This window comes from Plectropomus leopardus, chromosome 9 (genome assembly GCF_026936395.1).
Source record: "Plectropomus leopardus strain MGB_pleo_1.0 chromosome 9, ASM2693639v1, whole genome shotgun sequence".
Taxonomy (NCBI): domain Eukaryota; kingdom Metazoa; phylum Chordata; class Actinopteri; order Perciformes; family Serranidae; genus Plectropomus; species Plectropomus leopardus.
The window spans coordinates 15,099,036-15,119,405 of record NC_142184.1 but is presented as its reverse complement, the minus strand read 5'-3'; the positions used below and the strand labels follow the sequence as shown (position 1 = coordinate 15,119,405).

Below are 20,370 nucleotides of genomic sequence, written 5' to 3'. Positions count from 1 at the left end.
TGTTTTTTCAGATTCAGAGGTTTTATCGCTCAGTTGCTAACCCTGTCATCCTGTGCTGTGTGTCATCTCTCCACCAGCTGGAGGAGCTTCAGTGGCCAGATGGGGAGCAGGAGATGCCTATCTCTGTGTGCAGTCTGCCCTGTAAAACTGGCGAGAGGAAGAAGAGGGTAAAGGGCATGCCGTGCTGCTGGCACTGTGAGCTCTGTGATGGCTACCAGTACCAGTACGACGAGACTTCCTGCAGACTGTGTGCCTACAACCTGCGGCCCAATCCCAACAGAACCGCCTGCCAGCCCATCCCCATCGTCAAGCTGGAGTGGCACTCAGCTTGGGCAATTATCCCCGTCTTCCTGGCCATGCTTGGTATTATTGCCACCATCTTTGTCATGGCTACCTTTGTACGCTACAACGACACACCCATCGTGCGGGCGTCAGGCCGAGAGCTGAGCTACGTGCTGCTAACTGGCATCTTCCTATGTTACATCATCACCTTCCTGATGATTGCCAAGCCTGACGTCGCTGTGTGTGCCTTCAGGAGGATCTTCCTGGGCCTGGGCATGTGCATCAGCTACGCCGCGCTGCTCACCAAGACCAACCGTATCTATCGGATCTTTGAGCAGGGCAAACAGACGGTCACAGCCCCGCGCTTCATCAGCCCCACCTCCCAGATCGCCATCACTTCCAGTCTGATCTGTGTACAGCTGCTGGGCGTGCTGGTGTGGTTCGCCGTGGACCCTCCAAACACCATCGTTGACTACGATGAGCAGAAAACCATCAACCCCATGCTGGCCCGTGGTGTGCTGAAGTGTGACATCACAGACCTGCAGATAATCTGCTCATTGGGCTACAGCATCCTGTTGATGGTAACCTGCACCATCTACGCCATCAAGACAAGGGATGTACCAGAAGACTTCAACGAAGCCAAGCCCATTGGCTTCACTATGTACACCACTTGCATAGTCTGGCTGGCCTTCATCCCGATTTTCTTTGGCACAGCCCAGTCGGCAGAGAAGGTGAGTCATTTCTTTCTCTCTCTCTCCCTTTCTCTCTTTGTCGCCACCCTTTTCATTGTCTGTCTCTCTCCCTCCTCTCACAAATTTCCCTTTCATTCCTTCGGCCCTGTTTTTATCTTGTCCAAACACATGCACACATGCATATTTGTACAAAATGAAAACACAAACAGCACAAAAAAGGAGCGCACATACACACACATATTTTGTGACTGTGTAAGTTATGCGTTCTTTTTTTTTTTTTCAATTTCACATTTGCATGGCTCCAATGTGCATGGAAACCCACACTAGGACCACCAAAGACAGAAATACACATGAAAAGGAGGAGGAATTGAGGAGGAGTTGATGTTAAGCACCAGAGTCCTTATTCACCCGAGGAGTGATACGGATGGGGGTGCCGGCAGCTCCAGATGCCATTATCTTAGCTCTCACGCCTCAGGCTCAACATATACTATTATGCCTTATTCCGGAGAGGGAGACAAGCGGGTTGAGGAGGTGGAGGAAAAGGAGGATGAGGAGGTGGAGAAGGAGAGAGGCAGGGAGAAATGGTGTATGGGGGGGGGTAAATAGAAGTTTGATTCAACACATTCCATCTTTTGACAGCTGCGCTCTACTCAACAAAGCATTTGACACTGGGTGCTACTGGAGTTGATTGAGAATGTGACATTTTGACCTGACGCGCTAGTCATTGCTTATCTGGGCAGCACTGGACAGAATACAGATGCATTCATCTGCCGGACTCATGAGCCGTGCGTGCTGCCTGGCAGGCCGCGTATACGAGATGGAACGAAGGGGAAGTTTTCCACTGACAGAATATCGATGCTGACAGGAAAGTGTTACTCCTAACCTTTTGAGAGGCACGCCGTTCAATATCCTTCCTGCTAAGCTACCGCATGAGATGGATCAGAAACTGATTTTCCTCATCTCAATTTGCTGCTGATTTCATAGATGAATTACACCCTCAGCAGCGATTAGGAGTTCATTATGTTACTCTCGGCGACTAGCGAGGCAGTAATGTGTTTATCTTTCCCCTTTATGCAGTTAACTCTTTCTTCACACCAGCTCCTGTCTTACACTCACCTCCAGTTCACACCACAGCAGCCCGGTGTAATGGCCTTCATGGGCACATTTCTGCTTACTCCCCAGACACTGCAAGTGAGAAGTGCCTTTGCATGTCTTGATAACATCCTTTGCAGAAGCTGCAGAGTAGTTAAGGTGAAGTTGAGCTATCTCATCCATTATTTCTGCCTACTTACACTTAAAGGCACAGTTCACCCCAAAATCCAAAATTGATATTTTTCCTCTTACTGGTACTTAGTGTTTTGGTGTGAGATGACGAGTGTCAGAGCCGAGTGTAATATAATGGAACAAGATGGCACTCTGCTTGTGGTGCTTAGAGCAACAAAAAAATATATATTTGAAAAACTCAGCAATGTCTCTTTCCAAAAATCCTTACCCGGGTTACTCAAGATAATCCACAGATCTTATTGTGAGCAATTTCTACCAACCTACACCAGCCAATCCTCTCACAGCGCAGAGAGAAGCGTGCATCTACCGCTAGCAATTAATGTTTACATTTCGCACTGTTATATGTAAGCGGCAACTTCCAAGGCTGGAAAATTACAATTCTTTGAATGGCCACTGAGAACCTCCAGAACCCACTCATTCCCTATACACCCCCATGTTAAAATGTCCAACTTTACAGCAGAAATAAACATGTTAAAGCCTGGTAAAATGCTGTTTTGGTTGTCTAAAGTTAATTTCATCATTCCTGTAATGTATGGGGATGAATTGTTGTAGAACTCACCCATTTCCATTTTATTAAGGCCCAAAGTTACACATAAAGTAGAGCAAGACTTTGAATGACATCTCAGCCCCTATGTCCATTATTTTTACAGGCTATGGTCGCAAGCACAAGCCTCTCGTCCATGCACGCTTCCTTCCTTCTAGAGGGAATATAGTTCTTACATAAAACTGCTCACATCACACAGACAACCCAAAGGTCTGTGGACTGCTGTTAGTATTTTCAAATGTATGTTGAAAAGTATGAACAGCACAGATGAATTCAGCCTGCATGCATGTTTTTCAGTCTAACATTGTTGAAACAGAGCAGCTAATGTAATATTTGCAGGAAATTAGTGAAGTGAGATGCTCGGCATGTACATCGTGTTTCGGTTTTTGTTTACATATTGCAACTGATCTGTCTGTCGACCCCAAGTGTCTCCGAAAACAAAATATTTCCACACTGATGATTTACTCCCGAATAAATAGCGTTCTCCTCATCATCTTTCTCTTGGCTGCTTGCCATCATCTGCCTGATATTGTGTGACAGTGAAACATAATTTCAAAATAAAGGCACATCTGAAAGAGGAAGATATGGATCAGTGTTTACACTTTGCATCGATGTTAGAAATATGGAGTTTTGATTTTGGGATGAACTGTGCCTTCAAGTTTTTTCGTGTGAACACACATTCCTCACAACATCTCAGATCCCTTTTTGAGTACGCTTCAAATAGTGGTGTCACTGGTGAGAGATGAGACTGATGATGTGCGTAGATGAGCATGTGAATCAACTGTTGGCTAAATGTAATCCAGTGTGGATCATCTGACTATATTCTCATTTTATAAGTACCTTGCCCTGTTGTGTGCAGATGTGGCTAAACCCACACAGATTATGATAAAATCTCTCACCCCAGGTTGGCTGTTTTTATTAATTATGAAAACACTGGGTTCATGTGATGCCAACAACCAGTCATAATCCCAAAATATTAGAATGGCTGTTTGCTGTTATGTTGTTTTAAAGTTTTGTATTGTAGCAGAAGTTGTGATTGTGTACTGACTGGAGTTTCTTTAACTAAACACCATTTAGATGCCCTTATTTTCCACACCTGTGACTCCCCCCTCCCCTCCCCCTTCCTTTTGCCCATTCAAACTCATGTTTAGGTGAAGCCATGCGAAAATGGTAACAAAAGATCACAGATCATCCCCCCTGCCTCCTGTGCACCTGCATGTGCTCAGTCAGCTAGTCAGCACTCTCAAGGTAATGACTGTGAGAGTCACCAGCATCCAGATTCGTCTGTTCTCCGGCCTTGAGATCAACTGACTCTTAAAACAAACTCCAGCCTGCAAGTCACTGCTCAAACAGAGATTTGAACAATCAGACGACATGAAATGTGCTAAATAGTGATTAAAAAGTCCCAAAACAATTTTCTGCATGACTGCGAATATTTTGAATGAAGGAACTAGCGAATAGATTTAAGAGATGCTGTCACCGAACACAATAAGTCTCTTATTCAGTAACATCTTAGACCACGAAACAACCTTTCTTACACTTCAGAAGAGTAATATGATGATATAATGAAACCTTTTCTCTGAGGCGTAAAAGATCAAGATGGAAACTTTCTTGTAAAACACCCACAAGATGCAGTCACGCTTAAAGGAGAACTTCATGTCATGATAACTAACATACCTCAACATATGTCTGGAAACCACTTAGGCTCGTGTAAGATGTCTCCTTCATCCACAAGCTTTTGTGAGGATAGACCGTGCTGTCAAGTACCATTAGCAATGACTAACTGTGCTTGGCAAAAACGTTCTCATTCCAGCTTTCAGCAGGTAAAATTGCAATTCATAATCCTTGCATCCCTGTCTCGAAAACAACTGCATTGACGGAAGTGGACTTGACACTTATTGCAGAGATGGGAAGTCCTTTGAAAATAAGTGTAAAGTTCTCCTGCAAATCTGTTGTTTTATACTTGAAACCACGAGCAGATCACACAGACTGCAGGCAAAAAACTAAAACTGGTCAAGGGTAATGGAAAAGAGATGTTACAAGTTTGATTCTGAAAATGGATGCTGAACTTTTATTACCTAAGCCGATATTTATTTATCAAGCCGTTTGTGCAACATTCTATGCTATGGCGTGTCTTGGAATGCCTTTTAATGCTGTTTTGAGGTGTTTTCAGCTGTTTATGGGACATGTCATATTTTGACATTTTTTGCCATACTTTTGCCTTACCTTCTTGGTCATTTTTTCAACATGCAATATTATGGTGTTTTTGGCTGTTTTTGCAACATTCTATGCTATGGTGTGTCTTGGCACGCTATGTCATGCTTTTTTCAAGTGTTTTCAGCTGTTTTTTGGACGTGTCATATTTTGACATTTTTGCCATTCTATAGCCTTGCCTTCTTTGTCATTTTTTTCAACATGCATTATTGTGTTATTTTTGGCCGTTTTTGCACAATTCTTTGCTATGGCCTGTCTTTGTACACTTTTTTAAGCTGTTTTGAGGTTTTTTCAGCTATTTTTGGGGCGTGTCATATTTTGACATTTTTGCCATAGTGTAGCCTTGCCTTTTCTGTCATTTTTTCAACATGCGTTATTGTGGTGGTTTTGGCCATTTCTGCTGCATTCTTTGCTATGGCGTGTTTTGGCACGCTATTTTACGCTGTTTTGAAGTATTTTCAGCTGTTTTTGTGACTTGTCATATTTTGACATTTTTGCCATACTATAGCCTTGCCTTCTTGGTCATTTTTTCAACATGTATTATTATGGTGTTTTTGGCCGTTTCTGCAAAATTCTGTGCTATGAGGTGTTTGGGCACGCTATTTTACGCTGTTTTGAAGTGTTTTCAGCTGTTTTTGAGACATGTAATATTTTGACATTTTTGCCATACTATAGCCTTGCCTTCTTGGTCATTTTTTCAACATGCATTATTATGGTGTTTTTGGCCGTTTTTACAACATTCTATGGTATGAGGTGTTTTGGCACGCTATTTTACCCTGTTTTGAAGTATTTTCAGCTGTTTTTGCGAATTATCATATTTTGACATTTTTGCCATACTATAGCCTTGCCTTTTCGGTCATTTTGTCAACATGCATTATTATGGTGTTTTTGGCCGTTTTTGCACAATTCTATGCTATGAGGTGTTTGGGCACGCTATTTTACGTTGTTTTGAAGTGTTTTCAGCTGTTTTTGGGACATGTCATATTTTGACATTTTTGCCATACTATAGCCTTGCCTTCTTGGTCATTTTTTTCAACATGCGTTATTATGGTGTTTTTGGCCGTTTTTTTGCACAATTCTATGCTATGAGGTGTTTTGGCACGCTATTTTACCCTGTTTTTAAGTATTTTCAGCTGTTTTTGGGACAGGTCATATTTTGACATTTTTGCCATACTATAGCCTTGCCTTTTCTGTCATTTTTTCAACATGCATTATTATGGTGTTTTTGGCCGTTTTTGCAAAATTCTGTGCTATGAGGTGTTTTGGCACGCTATTTTACGCTGTTTTGAAGTGTTTTCAGCTGTTTTTACGACTTGTCATATTTTGACATTTTTGCCATACTATAGCCTTGCCATTTTGGTCATTTTTTTCAACATGCATTATTATGGTGTTTTTGGCCGTTTTTGCAAAATCCTGTGCTATGAGGTGTTTGGGCATGCTATTTTACGTTGTTTTGAAGTATTTTCAGCTGTTTTTGCGACTTGTCATATTTTGACATTTTTGCCATACTATAGCCTTGCCTTCTTGGTCATTTTTTTCAACATGCATTATTATGATGTTTTTGGTTGTTTTTGCAAAATTCTGTGCTATGAGGTGTTTGGGCACGCTATTTTACGTTGTTTTGAAGTATTTTCAGCTGTTTTTGCGACTTGTCATATTTTGACATTTTTGCCATACTATAGCCTTGCCTTCTTGGTCATTTTTTTCAACATACATTATTATGGTGTTTTTGGACGTTTTTGCAACATTTTTTGCTATGGTGTGTCTTGGCATGCTATTTAATGCTGTTTTGAAGTGTTTTCAGCTGTTTTTTAAACATGTAATATTTTGACATTTTTGCCATACTATAGCCTTGCCTTCTTGGTCATTTTTTTCAGCATGCGTTATTATGGTGTTTTTGGCCGTTTTTTTGCACAATTCTATGCTATGAGGTGTTTTGGCACGCTATTTTACCCTGTTTTTAAGTATTTTCAGCTGTTTTTAGGACAGGTCATATTTTGACATTTTTGCCATACTATAGCCTTGCCTTTTCTGTCATTTTTTCAACATGCATTATTATGGTGTTTTTGGCCGATTTTGCACAGTTCTGTGCTATGAGGTGTTTGGGCACGCTATTTTACGTTGTTTTGAAGTGTTTTCAGCTGTTTTTGCGAATTATCATATTTGGACATTTTTGCCATACTCTAGCCTTGCCTTTTCGGTCATTTTGTCAACATGCATTATTATGGTGTTTTTGGACGTTTTTGCAAGATTCTATGCTATGAGGTGTTTGGGCACGCTATTTTACGTTGTTTTGAAGTGTTTTCAACTGTTTTTGGGACATGTCATATTTTGACATTTTTGCCATACTATAGCCTTGCCTTCTTGGTCATTTTTTTCAACATACATTATAATGGTGTTTTTGGACGTTTTTGCAACATTTTTTGCTATGGTGTGTCTTGGCATGCCATTTAATGCTGTTTTGAAGTGTTTTCAGCTGTTTTTACGACTTGTCATATTTTGACATTTTTGCCATACTATAGCCTTGCCTTCTTGGTCATTTTTTTCAACATGCGTTATTATGGTGTTTTTGGCCGTTTTTTTGCACAATTCTATGCTATGAGGTGTTTTGGCACGCTATTTTACCCTGTTTTTAAGTATTTTCAGCTGTTTTTGGGACAGGTCATATTTTGACATTTTTGCCATACTATATAGCCTTGCCTTCTTGGTCATTTTTTTCAACATGCATTATTATGGTGTTTTTGGCCGTTTTTGCAAAATTCTGTGCTATGAGGTGTTTGGGCACGCTATTTTACGCTGTTTTGAAGTATTTTCAGCTGTTTTTGCGACTTGTCATATTTTGACATTTTTGCCATACTATAGCCTTGCCTTCTTGGTCATTTTTTTCAACATGCATTATTATGGTGTTTTTGGCTGTTTTTGTAAAATTCTGTGCTATGAGGTGTTTAGGCATGCTATTTTACGTTGTTTTGAAGTATTTTCAGCTGTTTTTGCGACTTGTCATATTTTGACATTTTTGCCATACTATAGCCTTGCCTTCTTGGTCATTTTTTTCAACATGCATTAATATGGTGTTTTTGGCCGTTTTTGCAAAATTCTGTGCTATGAGGTGTTTGGGCACGCTATTTTACGTTCTTTTGAAGTGTTTTCAGATGTTTTTGAGACATGTAATATTTTGACATTTTTGCCATACTATAGCCTTGCCTTTTCAGTCATTTTTTCAACATGCATTATTATGGTGTTTTTGGCCGTTTTTACAACATTCTATGGTATGAGGTGTTTTGGCACGCTATTTTACCCTGTTTCGAAGTATTTTCAGCTGTTTTTGCGAATTATCATATTTTGACATTTTTGCCATACTATAGCCTTGCCTTTTTGGTCATTTTTTTCAACATGCGTTATTATGGTGTTTTTGGCCGTTTTTTTGCACAATTCTATGCTATGAGGTGTTTTGGCACGCTATTTTACCCTGTTTTGAAGTATTTTCAGCTGTTTTTGGGACAGGTCATATTTTGACATTTTTGCCATACTATAGCCTTGCCTTCTTGGTCATTTTTTCAACATGCATTATTATGGTGTTTTTGGCCGTTTTTGCAAAATTCTGTGCTATGAGGTGTTTGGGCACGCTATTTTACGTTGTTTTGAAGTGTTTTCAGCTGTTTTTGCGAATTATCATATTTGGACATTTTTGCCATACTATAGCCTTGCCTTTTCGGTCATTTTGTCAACATGCATTATTATGGTGTTTTTGGCCGTTTTTGCAAAATTCTATGCTATGAGGTGTTTGGGCACGCTATTTTACGTTGTTTTGAAGTGTTTTCAACTGTTTTTGGGACATGTCATATTTTGACATTTTTGCCATACTATAGCCTTGCCTTCTTGGTCATTTTTTTCAACATACATTATAATGGTGTTTTTGGACGTTTTTGCAACATTTTTTGCTATGGTGTGTCTTGGCATGCTATTTAATGCTGTTTTGAAGTGTTTTCAGCTGTTTTTACGACTTGTCATATTTTGACATTTTTGCCATACTATAGCCTTGCCTTCTTGGTCATTTTTTTCAACATGCATTATTATGGTGTTTTTGGCCGTTTTTGCACAGTTCTTTGCTATGAGGTGTTTTGGCACGTTATTTTACGCTGTTTTGAAGTATTTTCAGCTGTTTTTGCGACTTGTCATATTTGGACATTTTTGCCATACTATAGCCTTGCCTTCTTGGTCATTTTTTTCAACATGCATTATTATGGTGTTTCTGGCTGTTTTTGTGAAATTCTGTGCTATGAGGTGTTTGGGCACGCTATTTTACGTTGTTTTGAAGTATTTTCAGCTGTTTTTGCGACTTGTCATATTTTGACATTTTTGCCATACTATAGCCTTGCCTTCTTGGTCATTTTTTTCAACATGCATTATTATGGTGTTTTTGGCCGTTTTTGCAAAATTCTGTGCTATGAGGTGTTTGGGCACGCTATTTTACGCTGTTTTGAAGTGTTTTCAGCTGTTTTTGAGACAGGTCATATTTTGACATTTTTGCCATACTATAGCCTTGCCTTCTTCGTCATTTTTTTCAACATGCATTATTATGGTGTTTTTGGACGTTTTTGCAACATTCTTTGCTATGGTGTGTCTTGGCATTCTATTTTATGCTGTTTTGAAGTATTTTCAGCTGTTTTTGCGACTTGTCACATGTTGACATTTTTGCCATACTATAGCCTTGCCTTCTTGGTCATTTTTTCAACATGCATTATTATGGTGTTTTTGGCCGTTTCTGCAAAATTCTGTGCTATGAGGTGTTTGGGCACGCTATTTTACGCTGTTTTGAAGTGTTTTCAGCTGTTTTTGAGACAGGTCATATTTTGACATTTTTGCCATACTATAGCCTTGCCTTCTTGGTCATTTTGTCAACCTGCATTATTATGGTGTTTTTGGACGTTTTTGCAACATTCTTTGCTATGGTGTGTCTTGGCATTCTATTTAATGCTGTTTTGAAGTGTTTTCAGCTGTTTTTTAAACATGTCATATTTTGACATTTTTGCCATACTATAGCCTTGCCTTCTTGGTCATTTTTTTCAACATGCATTATTATGGTGTTTCTGGCTGTTTTTGTAAAATTCTGTGCTATGAGGTGTTTGGGCACGCTATTTTACGTTGTTTTGAAGTATTTTCAGCTGTTTTTGCGACTTGTCATATTTTGACATTTTTGCCATACTATAGCCTTGCCTTCTTGGTCATTTTTTTCAACATGCATTATTATGGTGTTTTTGGCCGTTTCTGCAAAATTCTGTGCTATGAGGTGTTTGGGCACGCTATTTTACGCTGTTTTGAAGTGTTTTCAGCTGTTTTTGAGACAGGTCATATTTTGACATTTTTGCCATACTATAGCCTTGCCTTCTTCGTCATTTTTTTCAACATGCATTATTATGGTGTTTTTGGACGTTTTTGCAACATTCTTTGCTATGGTGTGTCTTGGCATTCTATTTTATGCTGTTTTGAAGTATTTTCAGCTGTTTTTGCGACTTGTCACATGTTGACATTTTTGCCATACTATAGCCTTGCCTTCTTGGTCATTTTTTCAACATGCATTATTATGGTGTTTTTGGCCGTTTCTGCAAAATTCTGTGCTATGAGGTGTTTGGGCACGCTATTTTACGCTGTTTTGAAGTGTTTTCAGCTGTTTTTGAGACAGGTCATATTTTGACATTTTTGCCATACTATAGCCTTGCCTTCTTGGTCATTTTTTTCAACATGCATTATTATGGTGTTTTTGGACGTTTTTGCAACATTCTTTGCTATGGTGTGTCTTGGCATTCTATTTAATGCTGTTTTGAAGTGTTTTCAGCTGTTTTTTAAACATGTCATATTTTGACATTTTTGCCATACTATAGCCTTGCCTTCTTGGTCATTTTTTTCAACATGCATTATCATGGTGTTTTTGGCCGTTTTTGCAAAATTCTGTGCTATGAGGCGTTTGGGCACGCTATTTTACGTTGTTTTGAAGTGTTTTCAGCTGTTTTTGAGACAGGTCATATTTTGACATTTTTGCCATACTATAGCCTTGCCTTCTTGGTCATTTTTTTCAACATGCATTATTATGGTGTTTTTGGCCGTTTCTGCAAAATTCTGTGCTATGAGGTGTTTGGGCACGCTTATTTTACGCTGTTTTGAAGTGTTTTCAGCTGTTTTTGAGACAGGTCATATTTTGACATTTTGCCATACTATAGCCTTGCCTTCTTGGTCATTTTTTTCAACATGCATTATTATGGTGTTTTTGGACGTTTTTGCAACATTCTTTGCTATGGTGTGTCTTGGCATTCTATTTAATGCTGTTTTGAAGTGTTTTCAGCTGTTTTTTAAACATGTCATATTTTGACATTTTTGCCATACTATAGCCTTGCCTTCTTGGTCATTTTTTTCAACATGCATTATTATGGTGTTTTTGGCCGTTTTTGCACAGTTCTTTGCTATGAGGTGTTTGGGCACGCTATTTTATGCTGTTTTGAAGTATTTTCAGCTGTTTTTGAGACTTGTCACATTTTGACATTTTGCCATACTATAGCCTTTCCTCCTTGGTCATTTTTTCAACATGCATTATTATGGTGTTTTTGGCCGTTTCTGCAAAATTCTGTGCTATGAGGTGTTTGGGCACGCTATTTTACGCTGTTTTGAAGTGTTTTCAGCTGTTTTTGAGACAGGTCATATTTTGACATTTTTGCCATACTATAGCCTTGCCTTCTTGGTCATTTTTTTCAACATGCATTATTATGGTGTTTTTGGACGTTTTTGCAACATTCTTTGCTATGGTGTGTCTTGGCATTCTATTTAATGCTGTTTTGAAATGTTTTCAGCTGTTTTTTAAACATGTATTATTTTGACATTTTTGCCATACTAGCCTTGCCTTGCCTTTTCAGTCATTTTTTCGACATGCATTATTATGGTGTTTTTGGCTGTTTTTGCACAGTTCTTTGCTATGAGGTGTTTTGGCACGCTATTTTATGCTGTTTTGAAGTATTTTCAGCTGTTTTTATGACTTGTCACATTTTGACATTTTGCCATACTATAGCCTTGCCTTCTTGGTCATTTTTCAACATGCATTATTATGGTGTTTTTGGCCGTTTCTGCAAAATTCTGTGCTATGAGGTGTTTGGGCACGCTATTTTACGCTGTTTTGAAGTGATTTCAGCTGTTTTTGAGACAGGTCATATTTTGACATTTTGCCATACTATAGCCTTGCCTTCTTGGTCATTTTTCAACATGCATTATTATGGTGTTTTTGGACGTTTTGCAACATTCTTTGCTATGGTGTGTCTTGGCATTCTATTTAATGCTGTTTTGAAGTGTTTTCAGCTGTTTTTTAAACATGTCATATTTTGACATTTTTGCCATACTATAGCCTTGCCTTCTTGGTCATTTTTTCAACATGCATTATTATGGTGTTTTTGGCTGTTTTTGCACAGTTCTTTGCTATGAGGTGTTTTGTACGCTATTTTATGCTGTTTTGAAGTATTTTCAGCTGTTTTGGGACTTGTCACATTTTGACATTTTGCCATACTATAGCCTTGCCTTCTTGGTCATTTTTTCAACATGCATTATTATGGTGTTTTTGGCGTTTCTGCAAAATTCTGTGCTATGAGGTGTTTGGGCACGCTATTTTACCCTGTTTTGAAGTGTTTTCAGCTGTTTTTGAGACAGGTCATATTTTGACATTTTGCCATACTATAGCCTTGCCTTCTTGGTCATTTTTTTCAACATGCATTATTATGGTGTTTTTGGCCGTTTTTGCAAAATTCTGTGCTATGAGGTGTTTGGGCACGCTATTTTACGTTGTTTTGAAGTGTTTTCAGATGTTTTTGAGACATGTAATATTTTGACATTTTTGCCATACTATAGCCTTGCCTCTTCAGTCATTTTTTCAACATGCATTATTATGGTGTTTTTGGCCGTTTTTACAACATTCTATGGTATGAGGTGTTTTGGCACGCTATTTTACCCTGTTTCGAAGTATTTTCAGCTGTTTTTGCGAATTATCATATTTTGACATTTTTGCCATACTATAGCCTTGCCTTTTCGGTCATTTTGTCAACATGCATTATTATGGTGTTTTTGGCCGTTTTTGCACAATTCTATGCTATGAGGTGTTTGGGCACGCTATTTTACATTGTTTTGAAGTGTTTTCAGCTGTTTTTGGGACATGTCATATTTTGACATTTTTGCCATACTATAGCCTTGCCTTCTTGGTCATTTTTCAACATACATTATTATGGTGTTTTTGGACGTTTTGCAACATTCTTTGCTATGGTGTGTTTTGGCATGCTATTTAATGCTGTTTTGAAGTGTTTTCAGCTGTTTTTTAAACATGCAATATTTTGACATTTTTGCCATACTATAGCCTTGCCTTCTTGGTCATTTTTTTCAACATGCGTTATTATGGTGTTTTTGGCCGTTTTTTTGCACAATTCTATGCTATGAGGTGTTTTGGCACGCTATTTTACCCTGTTTTGAAGTATTTTCAGCTGTTTTTGGGATAGGTCATATTTTGACATTTTTGCCATACTATAGCCTTGCCTTCTTGGTCATTTTTTCAACATGCATTATTATGGTGTTTTTGGCCGTTTTTGCAAAATTCTGTGCTATGAGGTGTTTGGGCACGCTATTTTACGCTGTTTTGAAGTATTTTCAGCTGTTTTTGCGACTTGTCATATTTTGACATTTTTGCCATACTATAGCCTTGCCTTCTTGGTCATTTTTTTCAACATGCATTATTATGGTGTTTCTGGCCGTTTTTGTAAAATTCTGTGCTATGAGGTGTTTGGGCACGCTATTTTACGCTGTTTTGAAGTGTTTTCAGCTGTTTTTGAGACATGTCATATTTTGACATTTTTGCCATACTATAGCCTTGCCTTCTTGGTCATTTTTTTCAACATGTATTATTATGGTGTTTTTGGCCGTTTTTACAACATTCTATGGTATTAGGTGTTTTGGCACGCTATTTCATGTTGTTCTGAAGTATTTTCAGCTGTTTTTGCGACTTGTCAAATTCTGACATTTTTGCCATACTATAGCCTTGCCTTCTTGGTCATTTTTTTCAACATGCATTATCATGGTGTTTTTGGCCGTTTTTGCAAAATTCTGTGCTATGAGGCGTTTGGGCACGCTATTTTACGTTGTTTTGAAGTGTTTTCAGCTGTTTTTGAGACAGGTCATATTTTGACATTTTTGCCATACTATAGCCTTGCCTTCTTGGTCATTTTTTTCAACATGCATTATTATGGTGTTTTGGGCCTTTTCTTCAAAATTCTGTGCTAGTAGGTGTTTGGGCACGCTATTTTACGCTGTTTTGAAGTGTTTTCAGCTGTTTTTGAGACAGGTCATATTTTGACATTTTTGCCATACTATAGCCTTGCCTTCTTGGTCATTTTTTTCAACATGCATTATTATGGTGTTTTTGGACGTTTTTGCAACATTCTTTGCTATGGTGTGTCTTGGCATTCTATTTAATGCTGTTTTGAAGTGTTTTCAGCTGTTTTTGGGACATGTCATATTTTGACATTTTTGCCATACTATAGCCTTGCCTTCTTGGTCATTTTTTTCAACATGCATTATTATGGTGTTTTTGGCTGTTTTTGCACAGTTCTTTGCTATGAGGTGTTTTGGCACGCTATTTTATGCTGTTTTGAAGTATTTTCAGCTGTTTTTGCGACTTGTCACATTTTGACATTTTTGCCATACTATAGCCTTGCCTTCTTGGTCATTTTTTCAACATGCATTATTATGGTGTTTTTGGCCGTTTCTGCAAAATTCTGTGCTATGAGGTGTTTGGGCACGCTATTTTACACTGTTTTGAAGTGTTTTCAGCTGTTTTTGAGACAGGTCATATTTTGACATTTTTGCCATACTATAGCCTTGCCTTCTTGGTCATTTTTTCAACATGCATTATTATGGTGTGTTTGGACGTTTTGCAACATTCTTTGCTATGGTGTGTCTTGGCATTCTATTTAATGCTGTTTTGAAGTGTTTTCAGCTGTTTTTTAAACATGTCATATTTTGACATTTTTGCCATACTATAGCCTTGCCTTCTTGGTCATTTTTTTCAACATGCATTATCATGGTGTTTTTGGCCGTTTTTGCAAAATTCTGTGCTATGAGGTGTTTGGGCACGCTATTTTACGTTGTTTTGAAGTGTTTTCAGCTGTTTTTGAGACAGGTCATATTTTGACATTTTTGCCATACTATAGCCTTGCCTTCTTGGTCATTTTTTTCAACATGCATTATTATGGTGTTTTTGGCCGTTTCTGCAAAATTCTGTGCTATGAGGTGTTTGGGCACGCTATTTTACGCTGTTTTGAAGTGTTTTCAGCTGTTTTTGAGACAGGTCATATTTTGACATTTTTGCCATACTATAGCCTTGCCTTCTTGGTCATTTTTTTCAACATGCATTATTATGGTGTTTTTGGACGTTTTTGCAACATTCTTTGCTATGGTGTGTCTTGGCATTCTATTTAATGCTGTTTTGAAGTGTTTTCAGCTGTTTTTTAAACATGTCATATTTTGACATTTTTGCCATACTATAGCCTTGCCTTCTTGGTCATTTTTTCAACATGCATTATTATGGTGTTTTTGGCTGTTTTTGCACAGTTCTTTGCTATGAGGTGTTTTGGCACGCTATTTTATGCTGTTTTGAAGTATTTTCAGCTGTTTTTGCGACTTGTCACATTTTGACATTTTTGCCATACTATAGCCTTGCCTTCTTGGTCATTTTTTCAACATGCATTATTATGGTGTTTTTGGCCGTTTCTGCAAAATTCTGTGCTATGAGGTGTTTGGGCACGCTATTTTACCCTGTTTTGAAGTGTTTTCAGCTGTTTTTGAGACAGGTCATATTTTGACATTTTTGCCATACTATAGCCTTGCCTTCTTGGTCATTTTTTTCAACATGCATTATTATGGTGTTTTTGGACGTTTTTGCAACATTCTTTGCTATGGTGTGTCTTGGCATTCTATTTAATGCTGTTTTGAAGTGTTTTCAGCTGTTTTTTAAACATGTCATATTTTGACATTTTTGCCATACTATAGCCTTGCCTTCTTGGTCATTTTTTTCAACATGCATTATTATGGTGTTTTTGGCTGTTTTTGCACAGTTCTTTGCTATGAGGTGTTTTGGCACGCTATTTTATGCTGTTTTGAAGTATTTTCAGCTGTTTTTGCGACTTGTCACATTTTGACATTTTTGCCATACTATAGCCTTGCCTTCTTGGTCATTTTTTCAACATGCATTATTATGGTGTTTTTGGCCGTTTCTGCAAAATTCTGTGCTATGAGGTGTTTGGGCACGCTATTTTACCCTGTTTTGAAGTGTTTTCAGCTGTTTTTGAGACAGGTCATATTTTGACATTTTTGCCATACTATAGCCTTGCCTTCTTGGTCATTTTTTTCAACATGCATTATTATGGTGTTTTTGGCCGTTTTTGCAAAATTCTGTGCTATGAGGTGTTTGGGCACGCTATTTTACGTTGTTTTGAAGTGTTTTCAGATGTTTTTGAGACATGTAATATTTTGACATTTTTGCCATACTATAGCCTTGCCTCTTCAGTCATTTTTTCAACATGCATTATTATGGTGTTTTTGGCCGTTTTTACAACATTCTATGGTATGAGGTGTTTTGGCACGCTATTTTACCCTGTTTCGAAGTATTTTCAGCTGTTTTTGCGAATTATCATATTTTGACATTTTTGCCATACTATAGCCTTGCCTTTTCGGTCATTTTGTCAACATGCATTATTATGGTGTTTTTGGCCGTTTTTGCACAATTCTATGCTATGAGGTGTTTGGGCACGCTATTTTACATTGTTTTGAAGTGTTTTCAGCTGTTTTTGGGACATGTCATATTTTGACATTTTTGCCATACTATAGCCTTGCCTTCTTGGTCATTTTTTTCAACATACATTATTATGGTGTTTTTGGACGTTTTTGCAACATTCTTTGCTATGGTGTGTCTTGGCATGCTATTTAATGCTGTTTTGAAGTGTTTTCAGCTGTTTTTTAAACATGCAATATTTTGACATTTTTGCCATACTATAGCCTTGCCTTCTTGGTCATTTTTTTCAACATGCGTTATTATGGTGTTTTTGGCCGTTTTTTTGCACAATTCTATGCTATGAGGTGTTTTGGCACGCTATTTTACCCTGTTTTGAAGTATTTTCAGCTGTTTTTGGGATAGGTCATATTTTGACATTTTTGCCATACTATAGCCTTGCCTTCTTGGTCATTTTTTCAACATGCATTATTATGGTGTTTTTGGCCGTTTTTGCAAAATTCTGTGCTATGAGGTGTTTGGGCACGCTATTTTACGCTGTTTTGAAGTGTTTTCAGCTGTTTTTGCGACTTGTCATATTTTGACATTTTGCCATACTATAGCCTTGCCTTCTTGGTCATTTTTCAACATGCATTATTATGGTGTTTCTGGCCGTTTTTGTAAAATTCTGTGCTATGAGGTGTTTGGGCACGCTATTTTACGCTGTTTTGAAGTGTTTTCAGCTGTTTTTGAGACATGTCATATTTTGACATTTTTGCCATACTATAGCCTTGCCTTCTTGGTCATTTTTTTCAACATGTATTATTATGGTGTTTTTGGCCGTTTTTACAACATTCTATGGTATGAGGTGTTTTGTACGCTATTTCATGTTGTTCTGAAGTATTTTCAGCTGTTTTTGCGACTTGTCAAATTCTGACATTTTTGCCATACTATAGCCTTGCCTTCTTGGTCATTTTTTTCAACATGCATTATCATGGTGTTTTTGGCCGTTTTTGCAAAATTCTGTGCTACGAGGTGTTTGGGCACGCTATTTTACGTTGTTTTGAAGTGTTTTCAGCTGTTTTTGAGACAGGTCATATTTTGACATTTTTGCCATACTATAGCCTTGCCTTCTTGGTCATTTTTTTCAACATGCATTATTATGGTGTTTTTGGCCGTTTCTGCAAAATTCTGTGCTATGAGGTGTTTGGGCACGCTATTTTATGCTGTTTTGAAGTGTTTTCAGCTGTTTTGAGACAGGTCATATTTTGACATTTTGCCATACTATAGCCTTGCCGTTTTGGTCATTTTTTTCAACATGCATTATTATGGTGTTTTTGGACGTTTTTGCAACATTCTTTGCTATGGTGTGTCTTGGCATTCTATTTAATGCTGTTTTGAAGTGTTTTCAGCTGTTTTTGGGACATGTCATATTTTGACATTTTTGCCATACTATAGCCTTGCCTTCTTGGTCATTTTTTTCAACATGCATTATTATGGTGTTTTTGGCTGTTTTTGCACAGTTCTTTGCTATGAGGTGTTTTGGCACGCTATTTTATGCTGTTTTGAAGTATTTTCAGCTGTTTTTATGACTTGTCACATTTTGACATTTTTGCCATACTATAGCCTTGCCTTCTTGGTCATTTTTTCAACATGCATTATTATGGTGTTTTTGGCCGTTTCTGCAAAATTCTGTGCTATGAGGTGTTTGGGCACGCTATTTTACGCTGTTTTGAAGTGTTTTCAGCTGTTTTTGAGACAGGTCATATTTTGACATTTTTGCCATACTATAGCCTTGCCTTCTTGGTCATTTTTTTCAACATGCATTATTATGGTGTGTTTGGACGTTTTTGCAACATTCTTTGCTATGGTGTGTCTTGGCATTCTATTTAATGCTGTTTTGAAGTGTTTTCAGCTGTTTTTTAAACATGTCATATTTTGACATTTTGCCATACTATAGCCTTGCCTTCTTGGTCATTTTTTCAACATGCATTATCATGGTGTTTTTGGCGTTTTGCAAAATTCTGTGCTATGAGGCGTTTGGGCACGCTATTTTACGTTGTTTTGAAGTGTTTTCAGCTGTTTTTGAGACAGGTCATATTTTGACATTTTTGCCATACTATAGCCTTGCCTTCTTGGTCATTTTTTTCAACATGCATTATTATGGTGTTTTTGGCCGTTTCTGCAAAATTCTGTGCTATGAGGTGTTTGGGCACGCTATTTTACGCTGTTTTGAAGTGTTTTCAGCTGTTTTTGAGACAGGTCATATTTTGACATTTTTGCCATACTATAGCCTTGCCTTCTTGGTCATTTTTTCAACATGCATTATTATGGTGTTTTTGGACGTTTTTGCAACATTCTTTGCTATGGTGTGTCTTGGCATTCTATTTAATGCTGTTTTGAAGTGTTTTCAGCTGTTTTTTAAACATGTCATATTTTGACATTTTTGCCATACTATAGCCTTGCCTTCTTGGTCATTTTTTGAACATGCATTATTATGGTGTTTTTATTGTTTTTGCACAGTTCTTTGCTATGAGGTGTTTTGGCACGCTATTTTATGCTGTTTTGAAGTATTTTCAGCTGTTTTTGCGACTTGTCACATTTTGACATTTTTGCCATACTATAGCCTTGCCTTCTTGGTCATTTTTTCAACATGCATTATTATGGTGTTTTTGGCCGTTTCTGCAAAATTCTGTGCTATGAGGTGTTTGGGCACGCTATTTTACCCTGTTTTGAAGTGTTTTCAGCTGTTTTTGAGACAGGTCATATTTTGACATTTTTGCCATACTATAGCCTTGCCTTCTTGGTCATTTTTTTCAACATGCATTATTATGGTGTTTTTGGACGTTTTTGCAAAATTCTTTGCTATGGTGTGTCTTGGCATTCTATTTAATGCTGTTTTGAAGTGTTTTCAGCTGTTTTTTAAACATGTCATATTTTGACATTTTTGCCATACTATAGCCTTGCCTTCTTGGTCATTTTTTTCAACATGCATTATTATGGTGTTTTTGGCCGTTTTTGCACAGTTCTTTGCTATGAGGTGTTTTGGCACGCTATTTTACGCTGTTTCGAAGTATTTTCAGCTGTTTTTGAGACATGTCATATTTTGACATTTTTGCCATACTATAGCCTTGCCTTTTCAGTCATTTTTTCAACATGCATTATTATGGTGTGTTTGGCCGTTTTTGCACAATTCTGTGCTATGAGGTGTTTGGGCACGCTATTTTACGCTGTCTTGCAGTGTTTTCAGCTGTTTTTGGGACATGTAATATTTTGACATTTTTGCCATACTATAGCCTTGCCTTCTTGGTCATTTTTTTCAACATGCATTATTATGGTGTTTTTGGCCGTTTTTACAACATTCTATGGTATGAGGCGTTTTGGCACGCTATTTCATGTTGTTCTGAAGTATTTTCAGCTCTTTTTGCGACTTGTCATATTTTGACATTTTTGCCATACTATAGCCTTGCCTTCTTGGTCATTTTTTTCAACATGCATTATCATGGTGTTTTTGGCCGTTTTTGCAAAATTCTGTGCTATGAGGAGTTTGGGCACGCTATTTTACGTTG

General features: G+C 37.8%; 1 protein-coding gene across 3 annotated transcripts in view; it reads left to right on the top strand.

Annotated features, from left to right (window-relative positions):
• The window catches only part of LOC121947349 (metabotropic glutamate receptor 7-like), a 186,410-nt gene that overhangs the window by 134,840 nt on the left and 31,200 nt on the right, over positions 1-20,370 (top strand). For all 3 annotated transcript variants that reach the window (XM_088082060.1, XM_088082059.1, XM_042492355.2), the window contains one exon: positions 78-1,013. In XM_088082060.1, the coding sequence (XP_087938186.1) occupies positions 78-1,013 (936 nt within the window). The remainder of the gene's footprint in view (positions 1-77; positions 1,014-20,370) is intronic.